At 41.4% G+C, this 21,558-nt stretch overlaps 1 protein-coding gene across 27 annotated transcripts in view; it reads right to left on the reverse strand.

The window, feature by feature from the left end:
* Positions 1-21,558, reverse strand: part of CADPS (calcium dependent secretion activator) — a 364,439-nt gene that overhangs the window by 158,525 nt on the left and 184,356 nt on the right. For all 27 annotated transcript variants that reach the window (XM_034776664.1, XM_034776659.1, XM_034776658.1 and 24 more), the window contains exon 7: positions 602-713. In XM_034776664.1, coding sequence (XP_034632555.1) covers positions 602-713 — 112 coding nt within the window. The remainder of the gene's footprint in view (positions 1-601; positions 714-21,558) is intronic.

The following is a 21,558-nucleotide window of genomic DNA, read 5'->3' on the forward strand; positions in this document are numbered from 1 at the left end:
CCCAGCCCTACATTCATGGCCCTGAATACAATTTCCCCACCCAGATGTGGCCCTCAGGCCACAAAGTTTGCCCACCCTTGTCCTAGGGTGAAGTCCTGGCCCCACTGAAGCCAACATGAATGTTGCCACTGGCTTCAATGGCGTCAGGATTTCACCCTGGTGAATAGGTGCTGCAAATCAGCCTCTTCAATGCTATTTTCCCCAAGTGCGGCAGTGAATGTAACGTGTATATGAAAGCAGCCTCACACTCATTTGTCTAGCCTTAAACCCCTTTTTCTGCTTTAAAAGAATCTCTGTCTTCTTTCCCTCAGCTGTGTGCACTTCTCATGGATCCAGAACTGCCAATATCACACAAAAGACGTTCTGCATTTGTTCTGTGAGGGCTTAGCCAGCTGAACTACTGCCATTAAAAGCTAACACCAAAGACAACTTATGAACTGCATCAATTTCCAACACTGTCGTGGAGAGAGAGTGTGTTTAGCACGCCCTCTTTTGCTGTGTATCTTGGAATCACTTCCAAGCTCTGCTTGCTTCCAGAGATATTTTCTTAACCTCATCAACAGACCTAGAGAGACATCATTAAAGTGGAGATTTTTCTTACCCGCCCAAGTTCTTTGTCCTCTAAAGCCAGCACTCCGGTGCTCTCTGTAAACAGCTTCACCTTCACTGCGGGAAGTGCGTGCGTTGTGGTAAAGTCACCTTGAGTGCCCCAGCTGTGAACACAACCACAGGGAAATGTTTAGAAACACGAGCAGGACAGTTGTGCTGTCACCTGGGTGTGTAAATGGTTAATATCATATGTCACGGTCTGGCACACACACACACACAAGTGATACAACTGTGTGAGTGACAATGTGTTAATTAACTTGCTAGGAAAATGCAAGATAGATACTCAGAAATGTCATACTGGCTCTTCATGGAAGACAACGGAGTATGTGGAAGTAATACAAAATCAAGTTTGAAGAGAACTTTATTTATTTACACCTAGTTTGCCAATTAATAAAACAAAGCCCAATAATCAGCCTGCAGTGAATGTTTGTAGCATAGTGATAGACTAGAAGGATATTGGCTCTCTAAACACATAATGTCTGTAATGCTTTGTATCTGTTGTTCTAGTCCTCTCTATTGTAGCTTCCTCTTTTCATTTTTTGTTGCAAGTTAATTTTGCATTCCCAAAAGTTACTTAAGGATGAGCCCTGCCAGCTCTATTTACCCACAAAACAGGTTCAGTGTTGGTAGTGGCCGGGCTTGCCCATCCATAGACTCCAGCCTTAAACTGGAGTGGTCACCTCTGAGCAAGATTAGCTAACCAGGATGCCAAGGTGTGCTGATTTTGAGGATATCCAAGTAAGAACTGGATGGAGACCACTAATTCATTATACAAAATCTACTAATCATCCATCAAATGGTAGCCTGGGTTGAAAACAGCGACCTAAAAGTTAAATATCCCATATCTCATAAACAAACCCCATAGCCAACCAGTCCTTACATTACTCCCTAAAGTTCTGCAGTCACAGAAAGATCTATGGGTATGCAGACAACACGAACTAATTTCACAGAGAATGTGGATTTTCCCCTCAACATTCAGCAGAATCTTGCTAATAACTAGCAGACCCACTGTAGATCATAACATTTTGTGAACTACTGAGTAATCAATGAATCACGGTTATCCCACTACAAAGTGTGCTGCCCTCATTCATTTTAACATGTGCAATTTAGTTTTATAGCTATTCATGACTTATAGAATACTAGTAAATATTTCCCTGATTTATACAATCCCCGTTAACTTACCTGGGGTTGGAGACCATAAAAGAGCCTGAACCAAAGTCAAATTCTTAGTAATGGGAGACTTCACCACAGCTCTGTTTCTGTTACTGATCTTTGTAAGGTTAGTCCACTGGTGTCTGTAGGGGAATTACTGGGTTTACAGATTAGTGGACAGAGATTTAATGAAGTTTTACTGCACAACTTTCTCCATTCAATTGTGCTTAATGTGTTCTCCTCCGCTTTCTCTCTCTCCAGATTTTGGACGGACGGGAAACTTTTCATCATAGACAGAATGGATTTTCAGTATTTTCACAGCTCATTTAATTTTGTCTTAGGAACTTTAAAACCGTGCTCCCATTTTTAAAAAATCAGTGCAGTTGCTGTTGCAAAAGTAGGCAGTTCCCTTTTCTCTCTTTTCCTTAACGTAGCACACAAAGCTCAATAAACCCTGACAAAGTATCCATATTATTGCTATTGTCCTTAAACAGACAGTTGTTATTTTAACAACATTATTTTCCAACTTTCTCTTTGGAAAAATCTACCAGTTTTCTGAAACCGAGGCTACAATATTAGTAAAAATCCCACTGGGAAGGTCACTGAGTTTTCTAAGGTTTGTCTACATGTGGATACTCAGGAAAAATAACCCGAATGATCTTTCAAAGTGGATTACTTAAACTGCACTAAATTCCTCTGTGAACATTTTTATTCAGAATTAAAGTGGCCTTCAATCAATTTAGTTTAAACCATTTTGGAAGTGAATTAAAATAAACCGAATTAAGGGCACTTTAATTCTGAAGACTAGTCACACAGGGATTTAACTAATCCATTGTCAATTCACACCTCTAGTTAATTCGAATTAATTGTCTTGCATGTCCCTGTGTAAACAAGCCCTCAGGCTTGCTGGCACATTCATGCACTTTGCATCATAACCCTGTATGGTCTATCTGCTCTGTTCTGTCACCTGGTAAGGAATTGGAACAGGAAAATCTCAAAAGATTTAGAAGTTAGTTGAAGAAAAACATTCAAATGTTTGACTCTGGATGCTTATCCAAAGTTAATTTTGTAAATCCATTGAGCTGGCAACCTTGTATGAATAGGCTTTTCTTGTGAACTTGCTGGTTCTGTCTGGTTCAATCCAGTTTGGAACTATTGCAAGAATAGCATTCTGCTTCCAGTTTCAGCAGAAACCAGGAAGTACAAAGGCAGGAAAAATAAACACCAAATACATAAAGATCTTGAACTTCAAAATATATTTAGTTTCAGTTACACTAGTTGGCTCTTAATTCACCTAGCTTTTTTCCTCCTATATGAATATGTAGGGCCCTACCAAATTCACAGCCATGAAAAATGTATCACAGAACGTGAAATCTGGTTTCCTTCCCACTCCCCTCCCCCCGTGAAATCTGGTCCTTGTTGTGGTTTTACCTTATACTATACAGATTTCACAGGGGAGACTAGTATTTCTCAGACTTGGGGGTCCTGATCCAAAAGGGAGTTGCAGGGGAGTCACAAGGTTATTTTAGGGGGGGGGCGCAGTATTGCCACCCTTACTTTTGTGCTGCCTTCAGAGCTAAGTTGCTGGAGAGCGGCAGCTGTTGGCCGGACACCCAGCTCTGAAGGCAGCGCTGCCGCCAGCATCAGCAGCGCAGAAGTAAGTGTGGCAATACCATACCATGCCACCTTTACTTTTGCATTGCTGCCTTCAGAGGCGGGCGGCCGGAGAGTAGTGGCTGCTGATTGACGGCCCAGCTCTGCCGGCAGCACCGCAGAAGTAAGGGTGGCGATACCATACCATGCCTTTCCTTACTTCTGAGCTGCTGCTAGCGGCGGCTCTGCCTTCAGAGCTGGGCTCCCGGCCAGCAACCGCCGCTCTCCAGCTGCCCAGCTCTGAAGGCAGCGCTGCCGCCAGCATCAGCAGCGCAGAAGTAAGGGTAGCAGTACCGCAACACCCCCTACAATAATCTTGCGACCTCCTCTACAACTCCTGTCTGGGTCAGGATCCCTACAATTACAACACCGTGAAATACCAGATTTAAATAGCTGAAATAATTAAATTTACGATTTTTAAAATCCTATGACCATGAAATTGACCAGAATGGACTGTGAATTTGGTAGGGCCCCATTAATATGGAATATAGAGTAGCAGAGAGGGAAGCAGAACTCTTGGGCTGTGTTTCTGAATGCCCTACCTGTCCTGAGCACAGGGACGGCAGGTGAAGAACAGGGGTAAGCACTTACACCAAAATACAGATGCTAGGTCTAATTTTAGGCCTACCAGAAAAGACCCTTGGTCTAAACTGTTTATTTCCTTGACAATATCTCACTGTATGCGTTAACTCCTAGAACAGTAGCATTTTCCAAACTGCCAGGCAAGTGATTTCTTAGGACAACACAAATGCTCCATCTATCTGCAGTCTTCAGAGTATTAATCTGGTCCTCCCCTCAAACGTACAGTGACATGTGAATGATGCAGTTATCATAGGATTAACTGATGTCACTAATGCACATAGATGAGTTTTCAGAAGTGGCTCTCCTTAAGCCTGCAATCTCAAAATTGCTTTCTAAGAGTTTTCTTGCCATATGGGATATTTCAAACTTTCACAGCTCTACCCTGTTTGCAGAGAAGTAGCAGCCTGTTCCATGACTATAGAACTGCTACATTTCTTGTATCAAAAAAGCCAAATAAGTACTGATAAACATCAGCTGTATGGTCAAAACCATGCTGCAAATAATACCGGATGTAATAAAGCGTTAACCGTTGTGTGTAATTTTAAAATGATGACACATTATTAAAACAGGCTGGAGATAAAGGCTGCAACTTTCAGAACTGAGTGATAGATTTGATGAGATTTTAGCCATAATGTGTGCGCAGTTTTACATGGGTCACTCATGGCTGCACCTCTTAATCTGGGTCCCACTCAGTGGTGGATTTTAGTTGTAAATCTATTACCAGAAAGACACTTGGCTTTTCCAGGAACTAGGTTGTAGATCCTGGGAGAACTGATGGAGGAAGTCTGGCTGCCACAGAGATCAGCTGTATTAGAGACACTGCACAAAGTATTTTTTTAGAATGATTTTAGGAAATTATACTTGTCACTTTAAAATGTTCTCTTCCCTGCATCAACACTGTTTGAGCAGCCACCGGCTTTAAGCTACCTCAAGGTACCAGCGAGCTCTGAGAACTGCTGCCATTGTAAGCTTAATGAGCCTTGGTGTTATAAGTGAGCTTATTCTTTTGAAAACTGCACCAAAATACAGAGCCGCTATTGCTGCCAGTGAGAAACTGGAATGGGCTTGTCTAACTAGTTAAGAAACGTTGTTTTTATTAGAAATCACCTTTTTAACAGGAGAAGTCTATCTGTACAACTCTTTACCTCTTATATCACTATTCTATATTGGCATAACCGATTCCAAAGAAGTTTGTAGGAACATTATGGAAAGACTATATAAATTATATCCAAAAATGACATTAAAAGAACATTATTAAGGTTGCAGAGTCAAGCCCTCAAAAGTTAGGAAATATCAGAATTAAGGTTGCACAGACAACCTTAATTCAGCCCCCTTATGAACAGCAGAATGGCCGTACTGGGTCAGATGAATGGTCCATCTAGCCCAGTATCTCGTCTTCTGACAGTGGCCAATACCAGATGCTTCAGAGAGAATGAACACTAAAGGGCGATTATCGAGTGATCCATCCTGTTGTTGAGTCCCAGCTTCTGGCAGTTATAGCTTTAGAGACACCCAGAGCATGGGGTTGCATCCCTGACCATCTTGACTAATAGCCATTGATGGACCTATCCTGCATGAACTTATCTAAGGCTAGGTCTACACTACAGCGGGGGGGGGGGGGGCGACCTAAGATACGCAACTTCAGCTACGTGAATAGCGTAGCTGAAGTTGCGTATTTTAGATCAACTTACCTGGCTGTGAAGACGGCAGCAAGTCGATCGCTGCCGCGCCGCCGTCGACTCTGCTGCCGCCTCTTGCCGTGGTGGATTTCCGGAGTCGACGGCAGAGCGATCAGGGATCCATTTTATCGCGTCTTCACTAGACGCGATAAGTCGATCCCCAATAGATCGATTGCTACCCGCCGATCCGGCGGATAGTGAAGACGTGCCCTAATTCTTTTTTTAACCCAGTTATACTTCTGACCGTTACAACATCCCCTGGCAACAAGTTCCACAGCTTGACTGCACATTGTGTGAAGAAATACTTGCTTTTGTTTGTTGTAATAACACTTCCTTATTTGCTTTCTCCAGACCATTCATGATTTTATAGACCTCTATCATATCCTCCCCCTTAGTTGTTTCTTTTTTAAGCTGAAAAGCCCCCGTCTTTTTAATCTCTCCTCCTATGGAAGCTGTTTATACCCCATATAATTTTTGCTGCCCGTCTTTATACATTTTTAGAGATGGGGAGCCTAGAACTGCACAGGAATTGAAGGTGTGAGTGTACCAGTAGGGTGACCAGATGTCCTGGTTTAAATCTCCCGATATTTGGGGCTTTGTTTTATATAGGCGCCTGTTACCCCCCACCCCCTCTGTCCCGATTTTTCACACTTGTTATTTGGTCACCCTATGTACCACCAATTCACATAATGGCATTATGATATTTTCTGTTTTATTATCTGTCCCTTTCCTAATGGTTCCTCATATTCTGTTAGCTGAACATTGAGTGGACATTTTCAGAAAACAATCCACAATGACTCTAAGATCTCTTTCTTGAGTGGTAACAGATAATTTAGACCACATCATATTTTGCTTGTATAGCTGGGATTATTTTTTCCAGTGTCCATTACCTTGCATTTATCAACATTAAAAAGAAGAACAGGAATACTTGTGGCACCTTAGAGACTAACAAATTTATTAGAGCATAAGCTTTCGTGGACTACAGCACACTTCTTTGGATGCATATTATGCTACAAGTACTCCTGTTCTTTTGCATATTATGCATCCGAAGAAGTGGGCTGTAGTCCACGAAAGCTTATGCTCTAATAAATTTGTTAGTCTCTAAGGTGCCACAAGTACTCCTGTTCTTTTTTGCAGATACAGACTAACACGGCTGCTACTCTGAAATTTATCAACATTGAATTTCATCTGCCATTTTGTTGCCCCGTCACCCACTTCAGTGAGATCCCTTTGTAACACTTCACCATCAGTTTTGGACGTATGTATTAGGATACAGTCTTTAATTACATGATCACATAGTATTTTTTTTCACAGCAACTGAAGACAGGGTCTTATAATGGGAATTACGGATCAACCTTAATTAATGAGCTCCGTCTACAACTATTTTTGCTATGAAGCATCCAAGAATGTCTCAGGCTTATTACTCTCTACTTATTTTTAGAGATTTTTCATCTACTCTAACGTATATGCAGGCACTCACCTGTAACATTTAGAATGATTTCCTATACTGAGAAAATATGTAGCGAATGGTGATAAGTATTAGTGGCAGTGTTATTGGCCCAATGCAGGTTAGTGACTCCAGGAATATCCTGTGGATCAGTATCAGGAAAGGGGACCTCTTAACATGAGATTTTATAAGAATTCATCTAAAGTCTCCTGGGGGCATAAACCCAGCTAGCTGACATGTCAGCTGTGACAGCAAGCGACAGCACACTGGGTCTGAGACACAGGAGGCAAGCAGAGATCGGGTTGATTATTCATGTGACCCAAAGGAGGGTTGGCTCACCTGAGACTCAAATCTCTGGTAAACAGCCTGCTGCTGCTCTAATCACTGTTTAGTCATTCCAACCCACACCAGGGAATCACTAGGACGCATCCGAACCGTTTTGTAGTGTACTCTTCTGGAAGAAACAGGGTGGTATCAGCTGGTGCCTGCCCATGAACACTTCAGATCAACCGTCAACCATCCAGTTGATCGGCACACTGTGTGTTCTCCTTTTGCCCAGGATTGCAGCTGGGCATTTGATTATCAGAAACAATGACCCCAGCCCAGCCTTTAGGGGGTCAGATACAGAAATAGCTCATGTCTGTAAATGTTTGTTGAAATGCCAGCCAAATTCCTGGCACTATAATGCAAATAAAACCAGCTAACCCTAATAGAACAAACTAATGCTCATGGAAACAAGAACATCAGTTAATTCTGGGCAATACTGCCATGAAATGAGTTATTGTGCCTTATTATTAAGGGAAATACTAAAAGACCGAAATGTCTTATTTTAGTATGAAAACCATGTTGTATTACACAATGACTGTGAAGACAGATCCAGCTTTTGTCTCTTCGATAAGGGCATTTTCTTGAATTTCCTGGCACTCCTTAATTAGCAATCACCACCTGTGGATCTCTGGGGAGAAGCCCAAACCATTTGGGGCCCATTGCTAATCCTTCCTGTAACTTTTGATGTTTTTCATGTGCTCAGTTTGGTTTACAAAACCCTATAGAACACTCAACAGCAGACTGTTTATATGAGTATCAAAGAACTTGCCCCTTTGAATAACAAAATCAATACACTAATCTAATCCTGACTGCAGTTGCTTCTCCCCAGAATGCATGGCAGTGCATTTTGGCTTTGGCTATCAAGAGGAATATGCTCGTGACATTTCTCAGAACTCTTATAAAATTCAGCTTTGATTTAGAAAGACCACAAGCTAATGAAATTTGTGAAACGAAGTCTGTTCAACAGCTGCACTCCCATGTAGGTGATTTAGACCTGGATCCTTCAAACAGGCACATAAGTAACGTTACTCATGTGAGTAGTCCCACTGACATAACTGAGTAAAGTTACTCCTATGCATAAGTTATTCCTTTGCAGGATTGGGATAGATGCTCTAAACAAATACTGATTCAGTAGGGGTACAGAACAAAAAGAACTGAAATATGAATTTGGGCCTTGTTTTTAATTTTTATAGCATTTTACTGCACATTTCTTGATGTTCTATATAGGACTGAGTCACCTCTTCCTACAGTAACATCCATGGGAAAAAAAAAACAGTACTACCCCACTCCACATGGTCAAAAGTTATGAGTCAGGCCTCCAAAATCATGAGACTGCCTTAACAATCACGAGATTTTTACAAGAATAATTGTGGGGTTCTGTTTATTTGCCTTCTGGTGCTTGTGCCTTTAGGGTGCACATTTTCAAGCTTTTCCTTGCAACCAGGTCCAGAAACGTACTTTATTTTTTAATGGAAGCTGAGATTCTCACATTGTCACATGACTCCAGAAGCTGGAGCTTTAAAAAAAAACAACAAAAAAATAGAGAAAGTTGGCAATACTGGGAAACTCTGAAATATTCCCCTCAGAGATGCTCCTCCCTCATCACTCCTCCCTTTTTCCGTCTCTGACACGCACACACACACACACAGAGACTACGGGTCCACCCAGAACTCAACAGAAGAAGGGAAGAAAAGGGAAATCAGAGGGAGGATCTGCAACCCCCCCCCCTTCCCTCTCCAATTCCTGGCAGCCGATTTGCAAGGGACTCCTGACCATGGCTGCCCCCAGGAACCCCCTCAAAGGAGAATACTCACCAAGGAGGGGATGGGAAACAAGCTATATGGCCTAGGCTGTATCACCTATTCTCCCTAACTTCTCCGGACTTTCTCCAATTTGTCCACATCTTTCCTGAAATGTGGCACCCAGAACTTGACACAGTACTCCAGTTGAGGCCTAATCAGAGCAGAGTAGAGTGAAAGAATTACTTCTTGTCTCTTGCTGACAACACTCAGAATGGTGTTTGCTTTTTTTTGCAACAGCGTTACACTGTTGACTCATATTTAGCTTGTGATCCACTATGACCCCCACATCCCTTTGCACAGAACTCTTACCTAGGCAGTCCTTTCCCATCTTATGTGTGTGCAACTGACTGTTCCTTCCTAAGTGGAGTAATTTGCATTTGTCCTCATTGAATTTCATCCTATTTACTTCAGACCAGTTTCTCCAGTTTGTCCAGATCATTTTGAATTATAATCCTACCCTCCAAAGCACTTGTAACCCCTCCCAGCTTGGTATATAATAGGTTTTTTATTTAGCTTGTGAGCTCTTTAAGGCAGAGACTGTCTCTCACTATGTGTTCGTACAGTACCTTGCACAATGAAGCCCCGATTTTGATTGGTCTCTAAGTGCTACTGTAATGCAAGTAATACATAACAACACAACTGCAATGACCCCCTTTATGGGAACAGTTTGCCTATCTCAGGTTTAAAGTAGATTTGGATATTCTGATTATAATGTTTCTTGTCTATTAACTGGCAGATGAATGTGCGGTGAGCAGCAAGTGAAAGAAAAGATACATTCTCTTTTAAAGTCTAGTAGACTTGATCACATATAATTTTTTTAATGTCAATCCCCTCTAAACCAAACCATTCTCTACATGCTTTGCTATTAGTCTATTGACAGGCCTAGCTAGTTATCCAGGGTTGATTCCTGGCACAGTGATATGAATCAGAGTTATGCTTATTCATTATTTATAGAAATCACAGGCTTCAACATAATGGCTAGATCAAGTTACAAGAATAATAATGGGAGAAAGCTCACTGTTATATCTTAAATAGAGATTGTGTAGACTCTGCCATGTACAGAAGCATATGAATGAAAGCACTGAATGCGTTCTCATGAGTATTAGTGTCTTTGTTCTCTATTGTAAGGTCACAGGTAGAAGTGTTTTCTCTAGAGGAGCTTACAAACTAGAGGTGAATAGAAATGATGATTAAATCAAGCTATGTCAAAGGCAGCTGAGGAAACCTTGGGTTGGGTAATGTAAGTGGCCTCTCCTAGTGGTGCTTTAGAGCAAAGGACCTGGGCGGTCAACACATCCTGGACATCCTACTTCAGCACATTCTCTCTGCTGATTTCCTGGCATGAGATTAAGAGATAGTGTGCCTCTACTCCATGACGTGGAAGTCAGCCACTGTGTGCGTGGAAGGATAGGGGATATCGGGGTAAATGGATGCCCCAATGTGATTTAGGGATGTGATGAAAGCACTTTTGGCTCCATCTGGATGGCAGTATAGCTTACGTGTGGTGTTTTTGCTGTAAAAGTTAAGCTAAGGGCCCACATTTTCCAAGCGTGGGAGCTGAAAGTATATATCACATTTGGTGGCACTTTATTGATGTAAAGTTCTGCCTGTGGTCCACAAGAGTATATGCAACAAAATCCTACTGAATTCCTAAAGATGTGGGCTGATTTTCAGATTAGCTGAGCACCCAACAGCTCCCAATGAAGTCTCTGAGGCATGCAAGATTCAGGTACCTTAAATCTAGACACCCAAGTTTGGAAGTGTTGGCCATGGGTTGTTGTTTTTTTCCATCTCCATGGCAAATATATATTTTTGAAAGGATAAGTTTGTTCTGGATTCATTCCTGCATAAAAATGTGCTATAACAATGAGCTTTGTGCCAAGGGAATAGCATTGCAGAATTGATTGACTATGAGATCTGTGTAGTGTGTAAAATGGGTTTGAGCATGGAGCCCAAAAGAATTAACTGTTTTAGCTGTAGCTCATTTAGCTATTAATAACTTTTTTTGGTAGCCACAAAATCATCGTTCCTTCGGTCTCTGGAACGACGCTACTACCTTGCTAGTGGTCTGAAGCTAATGTTATCAACCATAATCTAATATGCAGTGCACATGAACTGTGTCCTTAGAATGAATGCAAGTCATATTTCAGTCACATGAATTATGCCCTTATGCTGAACATCACTATGGCAACTAATGATATATCAGCTGCTACGCTAAATCCAGTTTCAAAGCACTTTTATTTTATTGACATTTTATTTTCTTGGCTTTACTGAGCATGAATGTATATGTACCACAGTGTCGTCAAAGGTTTGCTATGTATGTTTAATGACATTTACAAAGGTTTATTCCCTTTGTGGCTAATGCTGTTGTTCTCATGAAGGAAACCTAATGAAAATTACTGTTTGTATTTGGTTAGTAACATTTGCTGATAACATATGGTCTGGGAATGCTTCAGCAAATAAGAGGCTTTTAATAGTAAACAGAGTAATGAGTTCTGTAAAGCAGATGCTATGAAAATACACAGTGGAAGGTTGTGTGTGTGGGGGGTGTTCTTACTTTTTCCCCCACTTTCCCCCAAAGCACATTCATCCACTGACTTCTTAAGTTTCTCTGTTGGTGACAATGCATCATTTCTTTTTGGAAAAGGAGCAAGCATAAATAATAGTCTGTGGTTTTAAGCTGAAAGCAGAAAATAAGGCCATTTCCTGCTCTTCATGTTTAAAACATTTATTGAATCACTGACAGATCCCACACGAGAACGCTTTGGGATGCTCATGGAACTATGGTGCTATAGATAATTTATTCCAAACCTCTGCTGCCAGACACTTTTGGCACTTTGATGCATCAGCATAAAAGATTAAGTGTACTTACACTGGGTGGTATAGTGTGCCATCTAGTTGGAAAATTTCAGAGCAAAATCTACCAAGAAAATGACTCACTTAATCAGGGCTGTATTGAAAGCGCAAAACTAAAAAAGCCAAGTCATAGGAAATGATACTCTGAATGGAGCAAAGAAGAAAACCATGCTACTTTGTGAACAATATTTAAGGGAGGTGTAAATTATATCAGTTATTTATACTCCAGCATCCAGATTCCTTGGATCTAAAGGAAAATAAATCCCAGATGAGGGCAGGTGGTGGTTCTGGGTTGTCATGTCTGAGGCTTCCATTTGGGTGAGGGAGAATAGCGGTTCCTAGGAGGATGGTGAAGCACTGGAATGGGTTACTTAGGGAGGTGGTGGAATCTCCATCCTTAGAGGTTTTTAAGGCCTGGCTTGACAAAGCCCTGGCTGGGATGATTTAGTTGGGGTTGGTCCTGCTTTGAGCAGGGGGTTGGACTAGATGACCTCCTGAGGTCCCTTCCAACCCTGATCTTCTATGATTCTATGATATTTATTATTCTTCCTGGTAACTTTCCAATGCAGAAAATATTGTTTGATGCTTACAGTGGAGAAATATAAGATCTCATGGTCAGATTCTTAACTGGTATATATTAGCGTTGCTCCACTGATTTCAGATCTTTGATTCCAATGGAGCTGCACCGTGCATTTGAAATAAATAAGGAAAGTGGGGTAGTGTACATATAACGCTTAATAAAGAATACATTATAATATTTTATCTAAATTAAGATCTGATTAAATGAGAGCAGAACAATTGAGGATTTTGAATGAGTGACAAGTTGCCGCACTTACTCCATTCCTGCTGATGTGTTCCAAGAGATACAATATTTATTTTATCTCCTTTGATTTCTGAAATGCACCTCTCCCATGCTCTGTCCTTTGTGTTTTGTTCAACATTTTAGAGGAGTGCTGAAGTGCGATTTATTTTTAGGATCTCTGATTCTGTGATGTCTATAATTTGTGATGCTAAGAACTGCCGAACATCTTGAGCAAGATAGGCAAAAAACAGTGGCTAAAGCTAGCTTGCTAATCTATATTTAGTCACATGGGGGGCAGATTTTAAAAGTGCTGAGCACCCAACAATTTCCACTGACTTCAATGGGAGTTGCTGAATGTTCAGCACTTTTGAACATTGGATAACTTTATGTAGGTACCTAGATATGGATGTAGGAGTTTAATTATATGAACCTATTTTTCAAATGTCTCAATCCTGGAATGTGTTAATTAATGGAGATATCCCATCTCCTAGAACTGGAAGGGACCTTGAAAGGTCATTGAGTCCAGCCCCTTGCCTTCACTAGCAGGACCAAGTACTGATTTTGCCCCAGATCCCCAAGTGGCCCCCTCAAGGATTGAACTCACAACCCTGGGTTTAGCAGGCCAATGCTCAAACCACTGAGCTATCCCCCCCGTTCCGAAGATTCTTCTGCTGCTTCCTGAATAGGGTGACCAGACACCCTGATATTACCGGAACCATCACGATATTAGGGGCTTTGTCTTTGTCACAACTATACCCCCACTCCAAAAAAAAAAGTGTCCCAATTTTTCACATTAACTATCTGGTCACCCTACCCCTGAATCTTCTGTGCTGTTGTTTTACTGCCTCCTCCAATTCCCCAATGAGCCTCTATTGCTTTTTCTGCTATTCCAGTGTTTCCCGCTTGCTTCTCCCTGGGCCCTTCTTGTGCTCCTGCAGCTCTGTCCTCTGCTGCCCCACTGCTTCGGTGTCCTTCCCCAGCCCTTTACTGTACTGCAGTAAGACATCCCTTTTGTAACTCATTTCTCCTTTTTACTGTTCAAAAACATAGCTGAGGTCCTGGAGGGACCAAACCTTTAAATCCGTGTGCTTTTTATGCTGCTGTGTTGTTCAGTTCGTTGCTCCTTGAGGATATCTGTGCTCACCTACGCAGGTGCTCATTTGGGGAGTGTTTTGCTTAGCCCAGTCTGAAGGCTTCTCTCTGGGTTTTATGGAGTTCTGCTCTACTACTTAACATGTCTCGAGTTAGTTCATTATTGAGTTCCTGGGAGACAAACTTCTAGGCATGATTCTGGTCTAAATGATACCAGTATATATCAGGAGTAATTACACTTAATTCAATGGAGTCACAGGCATAACTGAACTCAGCATCTGGTCCTCTGAAGCAGTTATTGGTCCTTGGAGTCTCTGGCAAGAACAGACGGCTATTGACCAAGAAGGCTGTTTGGTCAGGTACTGGGGGCATAAAGGAGGAAGCAGCTGCTCCTCAGTGTTCGCACATAGTGTAAGTCTCACAAGTGAATCCACTTTGGAACACACATTCCACCAGGTTATCTTTTAACTATAGCTTCACGTAATGCTTTTAAAGATGCTTTATCCCCCTAGGCCAGTGAAATGTAAAGCCTTTTGGCAGTGACTTGTCAAGCGACATTGCAGATTATAAATAAAGATAATTGGACTGTTAAAATGAAGATTGAAAATGTAAAAGCTGCCTCCAACATTATAATTAAGGGAAATAACACTGTGCAGAAATATCCAAAAATATCACTAAAAACAAACATGCGCATATCTCAGGACTGCAGGAGGGTTCAAAGTCTATTGGTAAGATTCTTGCAATAAAATTTTATCTGGCCTTATAGAGTGGTGGTGGTGGGGGAATAGTGTCTCGGTCCTTATTCATAACTATCAGTGTTCATGGAACATAAGAAGGTGCACCTGACCCAGCATTACCTGTAGCCCCTCATTGTCTCTCTATCAGTTATTGACCAGGAGGATGTTTTCTGCTTCACTGTTTTCTTTTAAAAGCCCTTTTCCAGAGAGCGTGAAACTTTCCCAACATCTTTGAGCAATCCGACAACAGAGTCACAAACACACACTAGAGTCTTAGAAGGGACCGCTGGAAGCTGGAGCATAAGCTTCAGTGTTTCATTCTGGGATATTGTAGATGGTTGTTGCAATTTTGTGTGTGTGTGTGTGTGTGTGTGTGTGACTTTGATGAAGACAAAAGATTCCAAAATGCAGAATTTTTTTTATCATTTTTAACATTATTTTTGTGGTAGCACCAGAGGGCCAATGGGATTGGGCCCTATTGTACCAGGATCTCGTCTGCTCAAGGGCAAGAGGCCAAAGCAGAGCATGAGATACATACAACCAATGATGATTTTTTATAAAGTCCTTACTTCTCAGACTTCTGATAAACTTGGATCTCTCCAATGGGCCTGGTGTTTTTCTGGCTTACTTTGGGTGCCTCAACTTATCGCTTTCCTTCCAGTCCTACAAAGGATTTTCTTCTTTGCCTCCCCAGTGTGATTTTTCCCCCATACCCGTAGATGTGCTCTAACAATGGCCAGATGATGCCCCACCGAGTAGCCCTTTCTCTCTTTCTCTCACACGTGCACAAACTCTGATGTGAATCTCAGCCTTCCAGCACAGATGAAGGGAGAAAAGGTCAACCCACTTTTGGCCTCCCTGGCACCATTCTCCCCTTTATAGGACCACAGAGACGGCTCTCTATGGTGGTCAGATCCACATGGATGAAAGTTACGGAGGACTAGGGGAGCATGCCTAGGGAGTGGATGATCATGAACTGAGATTTAAGGTCCCCAGAGAAGAGCAACAAAAAATGATTAGAAGTCTAGAAAACATGACCTATGAGGGAAGATTGAAAAAATTGTGTTTGTTTAATCTGGAGAAGAGAAGACTGAGGGGAGACATGATAACAGTTTTGCAAGTACATAAAAGGTTGTTACAAGGAGGAGGGAGAAAAATTGTTCTTCTTATCCTCTGAGAATAGGACAAGAAGCAATGGACTTAAATTGCAGCAAGGGTGGTTTAGGTTGGACATTAGGAAAAACTTCCTAACTGTCAGGGTGGTTAAGCACTGGAATAAATTGCCTAGGGAGGTTGTGGAACCTCCATCATTGGAGATTTTTAAAAGCAGGTAGGACAAACACCTCTCAGGGATGGTCTATATAATACTTAGTCCTGCCATGAATACAGGGGACTTGACTAGATGAGCTCTCGAAGCCCCTTCAAGTCCTAGGATTCTATATTGAGGAAGGCGTGTACACTGACCAGACTTGCATTAGTGAACCACTTGCTCAGCATCAATCATCAACTTTAATTTATGTCTGAGTCAGTTTAACAGCCAGTCCCTAGAGTTTACTACCAGACCAGGAGCTTTGCATTGTGAATGTATAATATTCTGTGCACCTGCCCGCCCAGCTGGCTGGTCCATCATTTCCTGCCATCCTCCCAAATACACAGAATCACTTTTAAACTGATATTCACATTTCATGGAAAACGAATGTAAGTTGTGAGTGGAAGCAGATTCAGCCACTGTGAAATTCCTTCCTTATACATGTCCGTGGTTGGAGCAAAATTGGACAGGCCTTTAACAGGCATAATGTACCGCTCTGTGAAGTCTTGCAAAAATTAGAATGCGTTTTGATGAAAATTCTTGCAAGAAATCAAAGGGTATTTTGATCGACTGCAACTACTCCTCTGCCAATTCAAAATGGATGGAAAGCTGTTGCATTTCCTGAAACAAAACTTTCAGTCTTTGCACTATAACTGTGCAGCCATTTTAACTATAAAATTATCTGCCTGAAAAAACACCCTTGGACTTGGTTGTTTTGTCGGGATGCCATAGTGCAGGCTACTGCCAAAATCAGTTTGGCTTATTATAAAGAAAGTAGTGAAATGATTATTATTGTACTAAATCACTCCTTTAGGACTCTAATAAAAGGGGTAAAACATTGTTCCTTTAATGGAGCTAAGAGTTAAGCTGTTATGCAAATTCGCTATGGGCTAGAATATCCTATATGCCATCATATTATACTTTTGTGGGGTTTACAGTACAAAAGCATTTCACTTGAGATGTTGATGCAACCCAGTGGACTCAATAGGCATTCTGTTCTTCTCTTACTGAAGTTCGTACCAGAGGACTGTGGTTTTGTCTTAGAAGCCTGTTTCTCCACTGTCAGGAAGAATATCTTTATATGGCAAATTCAGTGCTTGAATTGCAGGGGGGAAAAGACGCTAATTCTCCCGCTGCCTAGAATCCATTTTTTTAGGTACTTATATGACATATCACCCTGGGATCTGAGTACTCCCTGTGTATTTACAAGTAATTTCTGACTATGTATGTAGGGAAAATAGTTTAGTTATATATTATAGACTTATAGAAAGAGACCTTCTAAAAACGTTAAAATGTATTACTGGCACGCAAAACCTTAAATTAGAGTGAATAAACGAAGACTCGGCACACCACTTCTGAAAGGCTGCCGACCCCTGACTTACATGCTTGAAGTTAGGCTCATGCTTAAGTACCCTGCAGAACTGCAATCTTGTTCTGATCATAGATAAATCTCTTGTCATTCTTGTTCATTCTTAGAGCGAGCTCCGTAGTCTCGATCCAGTTCCCGTGACCATTCTGTCCAATATAGGATGCTTCAACTCACTCCTTATCTCCCCACATAAGACTTGAACCTAATGGTCTCTAGTGTTTTAGGTCTTCTAAGTATGTAAAAACTTTTACTCGTAACTATAGATAAGTGCACAAGAATGTTGTCGATTGCCTACAGACTTTTGGTCAGACACATCACTTTCTGGACTTTCAGAGTTTCAAGCTGCCCATCAGAAGCATATGCAGCAGCAGCTCACTGTAACACATTTACTTGGCATATCAGTCATCAGGAAAATTCAGGGCATTGTAGTCATTAATTTAATTACATTAAGATGCAAATGATAATTTCATTATAGAAAATGATGGCTTGTATATTTCCACGCATCCTCTAAGCCATAAAATGCCAACTAAATTCCACTGCCAATTCACTAAATGCCAACTTTTAAAATCTAGAGTAGCTGTGACTGGACACGTCTTGTTTTTCTTTGAATAGCTGCTTCACTTGAGAATACTAATGGTTAGATTAAACATCAAAGATGGCGCTGTGACCCTATGAATGTGTATGCAATGGCTGTCCCATGGCAGAAAGTCAAGATGCACAGAGCTGGATGACAAAAAATGATCAGGTCTCTTAAGAGTGAAAAAACCTTGTGTTTCCAAAGATTTCTGGAAAGTATTGTTTTGCAGCTATCATAGACAGTGGATGGATTTTTATTTTATGTCTCTGGGCTTACAGAAAATATTAAGAAAATAAGAATTCAATTGTTTAAAAAGACATATTGTGTCTCTGCAAGAAAACAGAATGGATCTGGGCCACATAAGAGACTTTCTCCAGTGCACCACAATGAAATGCAATTTCACCGAGACCACAAATCACGTGTAATGAGTCCTGATATAAAAATAGATCAGTTTTGGCAATTTATAATAGAGACGCATATGCAGTCAGGAAAGGGTCTGTGTTTTTCTATGACTAGGCTATACCTCTGGAAAGGGTGATTTGAAGATTGAGAACAGCTGATTTATTTTAACAAGCACACCTTTGTGGACAGCACATCATCTCAATTAAGAGAAGACACTGTTATTTTAAAAAGAACCCAAAAGATTTAAATTGAAACAAGCAATTGTGCTGCATAGAAATCCAAGCATAAAAATGCAGTCAGGGCTCTATTCTGTGCAGTGCCGAGTCCTCAACTTCTAACTTTTTTTGCAGCCCTGGTGACATCTCTGGCATAACTTCATGTCATTTCTATCCTTTCAGTGATTTTGTGGGGTGGTCGGCACCAAGTTCTGATTCTGCATGTCAAAGGACCTGCCGCAAGGATTAGGGGTGTCAGCCACGAGCACCAAGGGAATGACTCATCAACACCACAGCCCTTGTTTTTATTATGCAACATTCTGAAAGACTGCTTTCCTGAAGTGAAATTAAGATGACAAGCAGGGGCCAAAGCAGGTCAATGGGAAAAAAGGAAGCTGGCTCTTCGATGGGAAGGAGTGAGAGATCTTGCGTTCCCCAACCAACGTGGCAAGAGGGTTTGAAACTAAAACCAAAATTAACATATTAAACCCCTCTCTCCCCCTGTGTTTCCTAATTGTGAAACAAAAATCAGGCGTCAAAATCAGGTTACTTCTTTCCCTGATAAGAAGCATGCACAGTTTCTAATCCATTTTAGCATAGTTTCCTTCCCCACGCCTACTAGCCTACCCAGAGAATCATCCCAAAATAGGTACAGCTCCCTGCCTTCACTCATTTTCCAACAAGATCAAAATGATCAGAGGGAGATTGACGATGGGCACTATTTTTGTTCGCTTTTGTCTCTTTCCCTCTCACTGTCAGCACGACCTCACACTCCCTCTGTCGCACAAAGGTCCAACTGTGAGCATGGGTCACAGCATGGAACATTTTATTTGTCTCTAGAACATCAGACCTTGGCTGGGGCCTCCAAGTGCTCCTGCTCTACAAATAATTGACTAACAACTCACTGTTCTGACAAGGCCTGATGCAAAGCCGGCTGAGGTCACTGGAATGACTTTGATGGGCTTTTGAGCAGACCCATAGCTCCTCAGAATAGTGTCATTCCCTCCAGCTGAGCCTGCATCTGCTCATGGCTGAGCTCCCTAGCAATTCTGCTGAGAACAAACAATGCTGATAATTCCTCTCCGCAAGGACAGGGTGTTCGCCATCTTTCTTCAAGTGCTGAATGCGATCAATACACCCCCGATGCAGAAGAAGATACACTATTTTTTCTCCAACTAGTTGATATTTTGGTAAATCTGGACAACAACATGAAAACGTCCCAGGAACTACAACTGTCTTGACAATAGCCGAGATAGTCCATAACCCCCAGGTCTGCGTAGATCACCTAGAGCAATTCCTACAGGTCTGAATCATGAGGACAGCATGATGAATCACTGATACCATCTTAGCTAATGTCACATGAAATATGAGCCTAGCATACTGAAAGTATGTGATGCAGAAAATACATGATGACCTTTATGAAGAATATAATAAAGCCTCAAATGATTCTTTCAAACTAGGACCTGCCCTTATTGAGGTGGAAGCCTAATATCTATTGTGGCTTTCTGGACAATAGCGGCTTTGACCTCATTTGTACTTGACTATGCTACATTTATCTTTACCTGTGTCCTGGCTAGGCACCATTAGTTGTACATTTTATCTGGGACAACTGTCTATATGGGTTTGAAAAACAGTGATCTTTACCATGAAGAAATTGGAGTGTCATGGTATATAAATCATTTTCAGTTTAACTATTTATTGAACATAGTATAGTAAAGGTTTATGAAGAGGACCGCTCATGAATTAAATTACATAACATCTTTAAGCCACTAGATGGCAAAACAGGGCTGTAGATGGTTTCTCTTAGGCTCCTAAAAGCACCAGGATTGAACAACAATGCTTTCAGGTGTATTTCCAGACTGCATTTTGCTGCAGAAATTTTTCATCTGACTTCTAAGTCAATTTATAGCAATGTTTTCATCAATCAACTATATATTTAAAAGAATAATAATGGCACTATTATTTAATACTGTTTAAATGTCACTGTTCCTTATGTGCTCTGCTTTCCTGCTTACTGTTATGACATGGCAATTTAGGAGAGAAGCTCAGCTGGAGGAAAGGGAGATGGAACCAGTTCAAGACAAAGTCATCCCACAAACTTGGTCCATGTGCGTTTACCAGCTGCAGTTGCTACCACATACCATTCTATACTCCATAGTGTACCACATACAATGTACTACACAGCTGAGTAACTGACCAGCATTCCCTTTCATTCAATCTTTTAAATAAAATTCTGTTACCAAGACAAAGAAAAAATGTCCAGAGGAAAATAAAACTCTACTAGGAAAATGTTGTTCTGATTAGAGCCTGGCTGCCGACACTGACTGTCCAGCCCATGATCTGAATAGCTTGCTGAGGCTTTTGGGGGTTTTTCACACCCATGCACCAAGTCTCAACAATATATGAGAGGGGCCTCCTGGCTGAAAAGAGGGGAAAATCCCATTCCCAAAAGGTAAATAAGTTACTGGTTTCACACCATTAAAATCCCAATCCTGCTAATGAATAGGGTTACCAGATAGCAACTGTGAAAAAATGGGAAAAAGTCCCAAAAAACGGGACTGTCCCTTTAAAAACAGGACATCTGGTCACCCTACTAATGAATAACTTCTAGACTGGTTTGGTAGAAGTACGATTTATGGTTATAAGCCCAACACAGAACTCAGTTGAGTATCATTCCACTACCAATTCGAAACTAAAATAATCAGAGGAATACTATGGCTTAGCCCTTCTGTGGTGCTTTATATTTTCCAAGTGACACATGAACGTCCACTAAATAGTCTTCATGGCACACCTGTGAGGTAGGTAAGTATCACCCCACAGGAAACCATGGCAGGGGATGTCCCTGGCCAAACAGCAGCAGCAGCAGCAGACATGGATTACAACTCAGGAGATCCATTCACTAGCCCAGGGGTCAGCAACCTTTCAGATGTGGTGTGCCGAGTCTTCAT

This window comes from Trachemys scripta, chromosome 7 (genome assembly GCF_013100865.1).
Source record: "Trachemys scripta elegans isolate TJP31775 chromosome 7, CAS_Tse_1.0, whole genome shotgun sequence".
Taxonomy (NCBI): Eukaryota; Metazoa; Chordata; order Testudines; family Emydidae; genus Trachemys; species Trachemys scripta.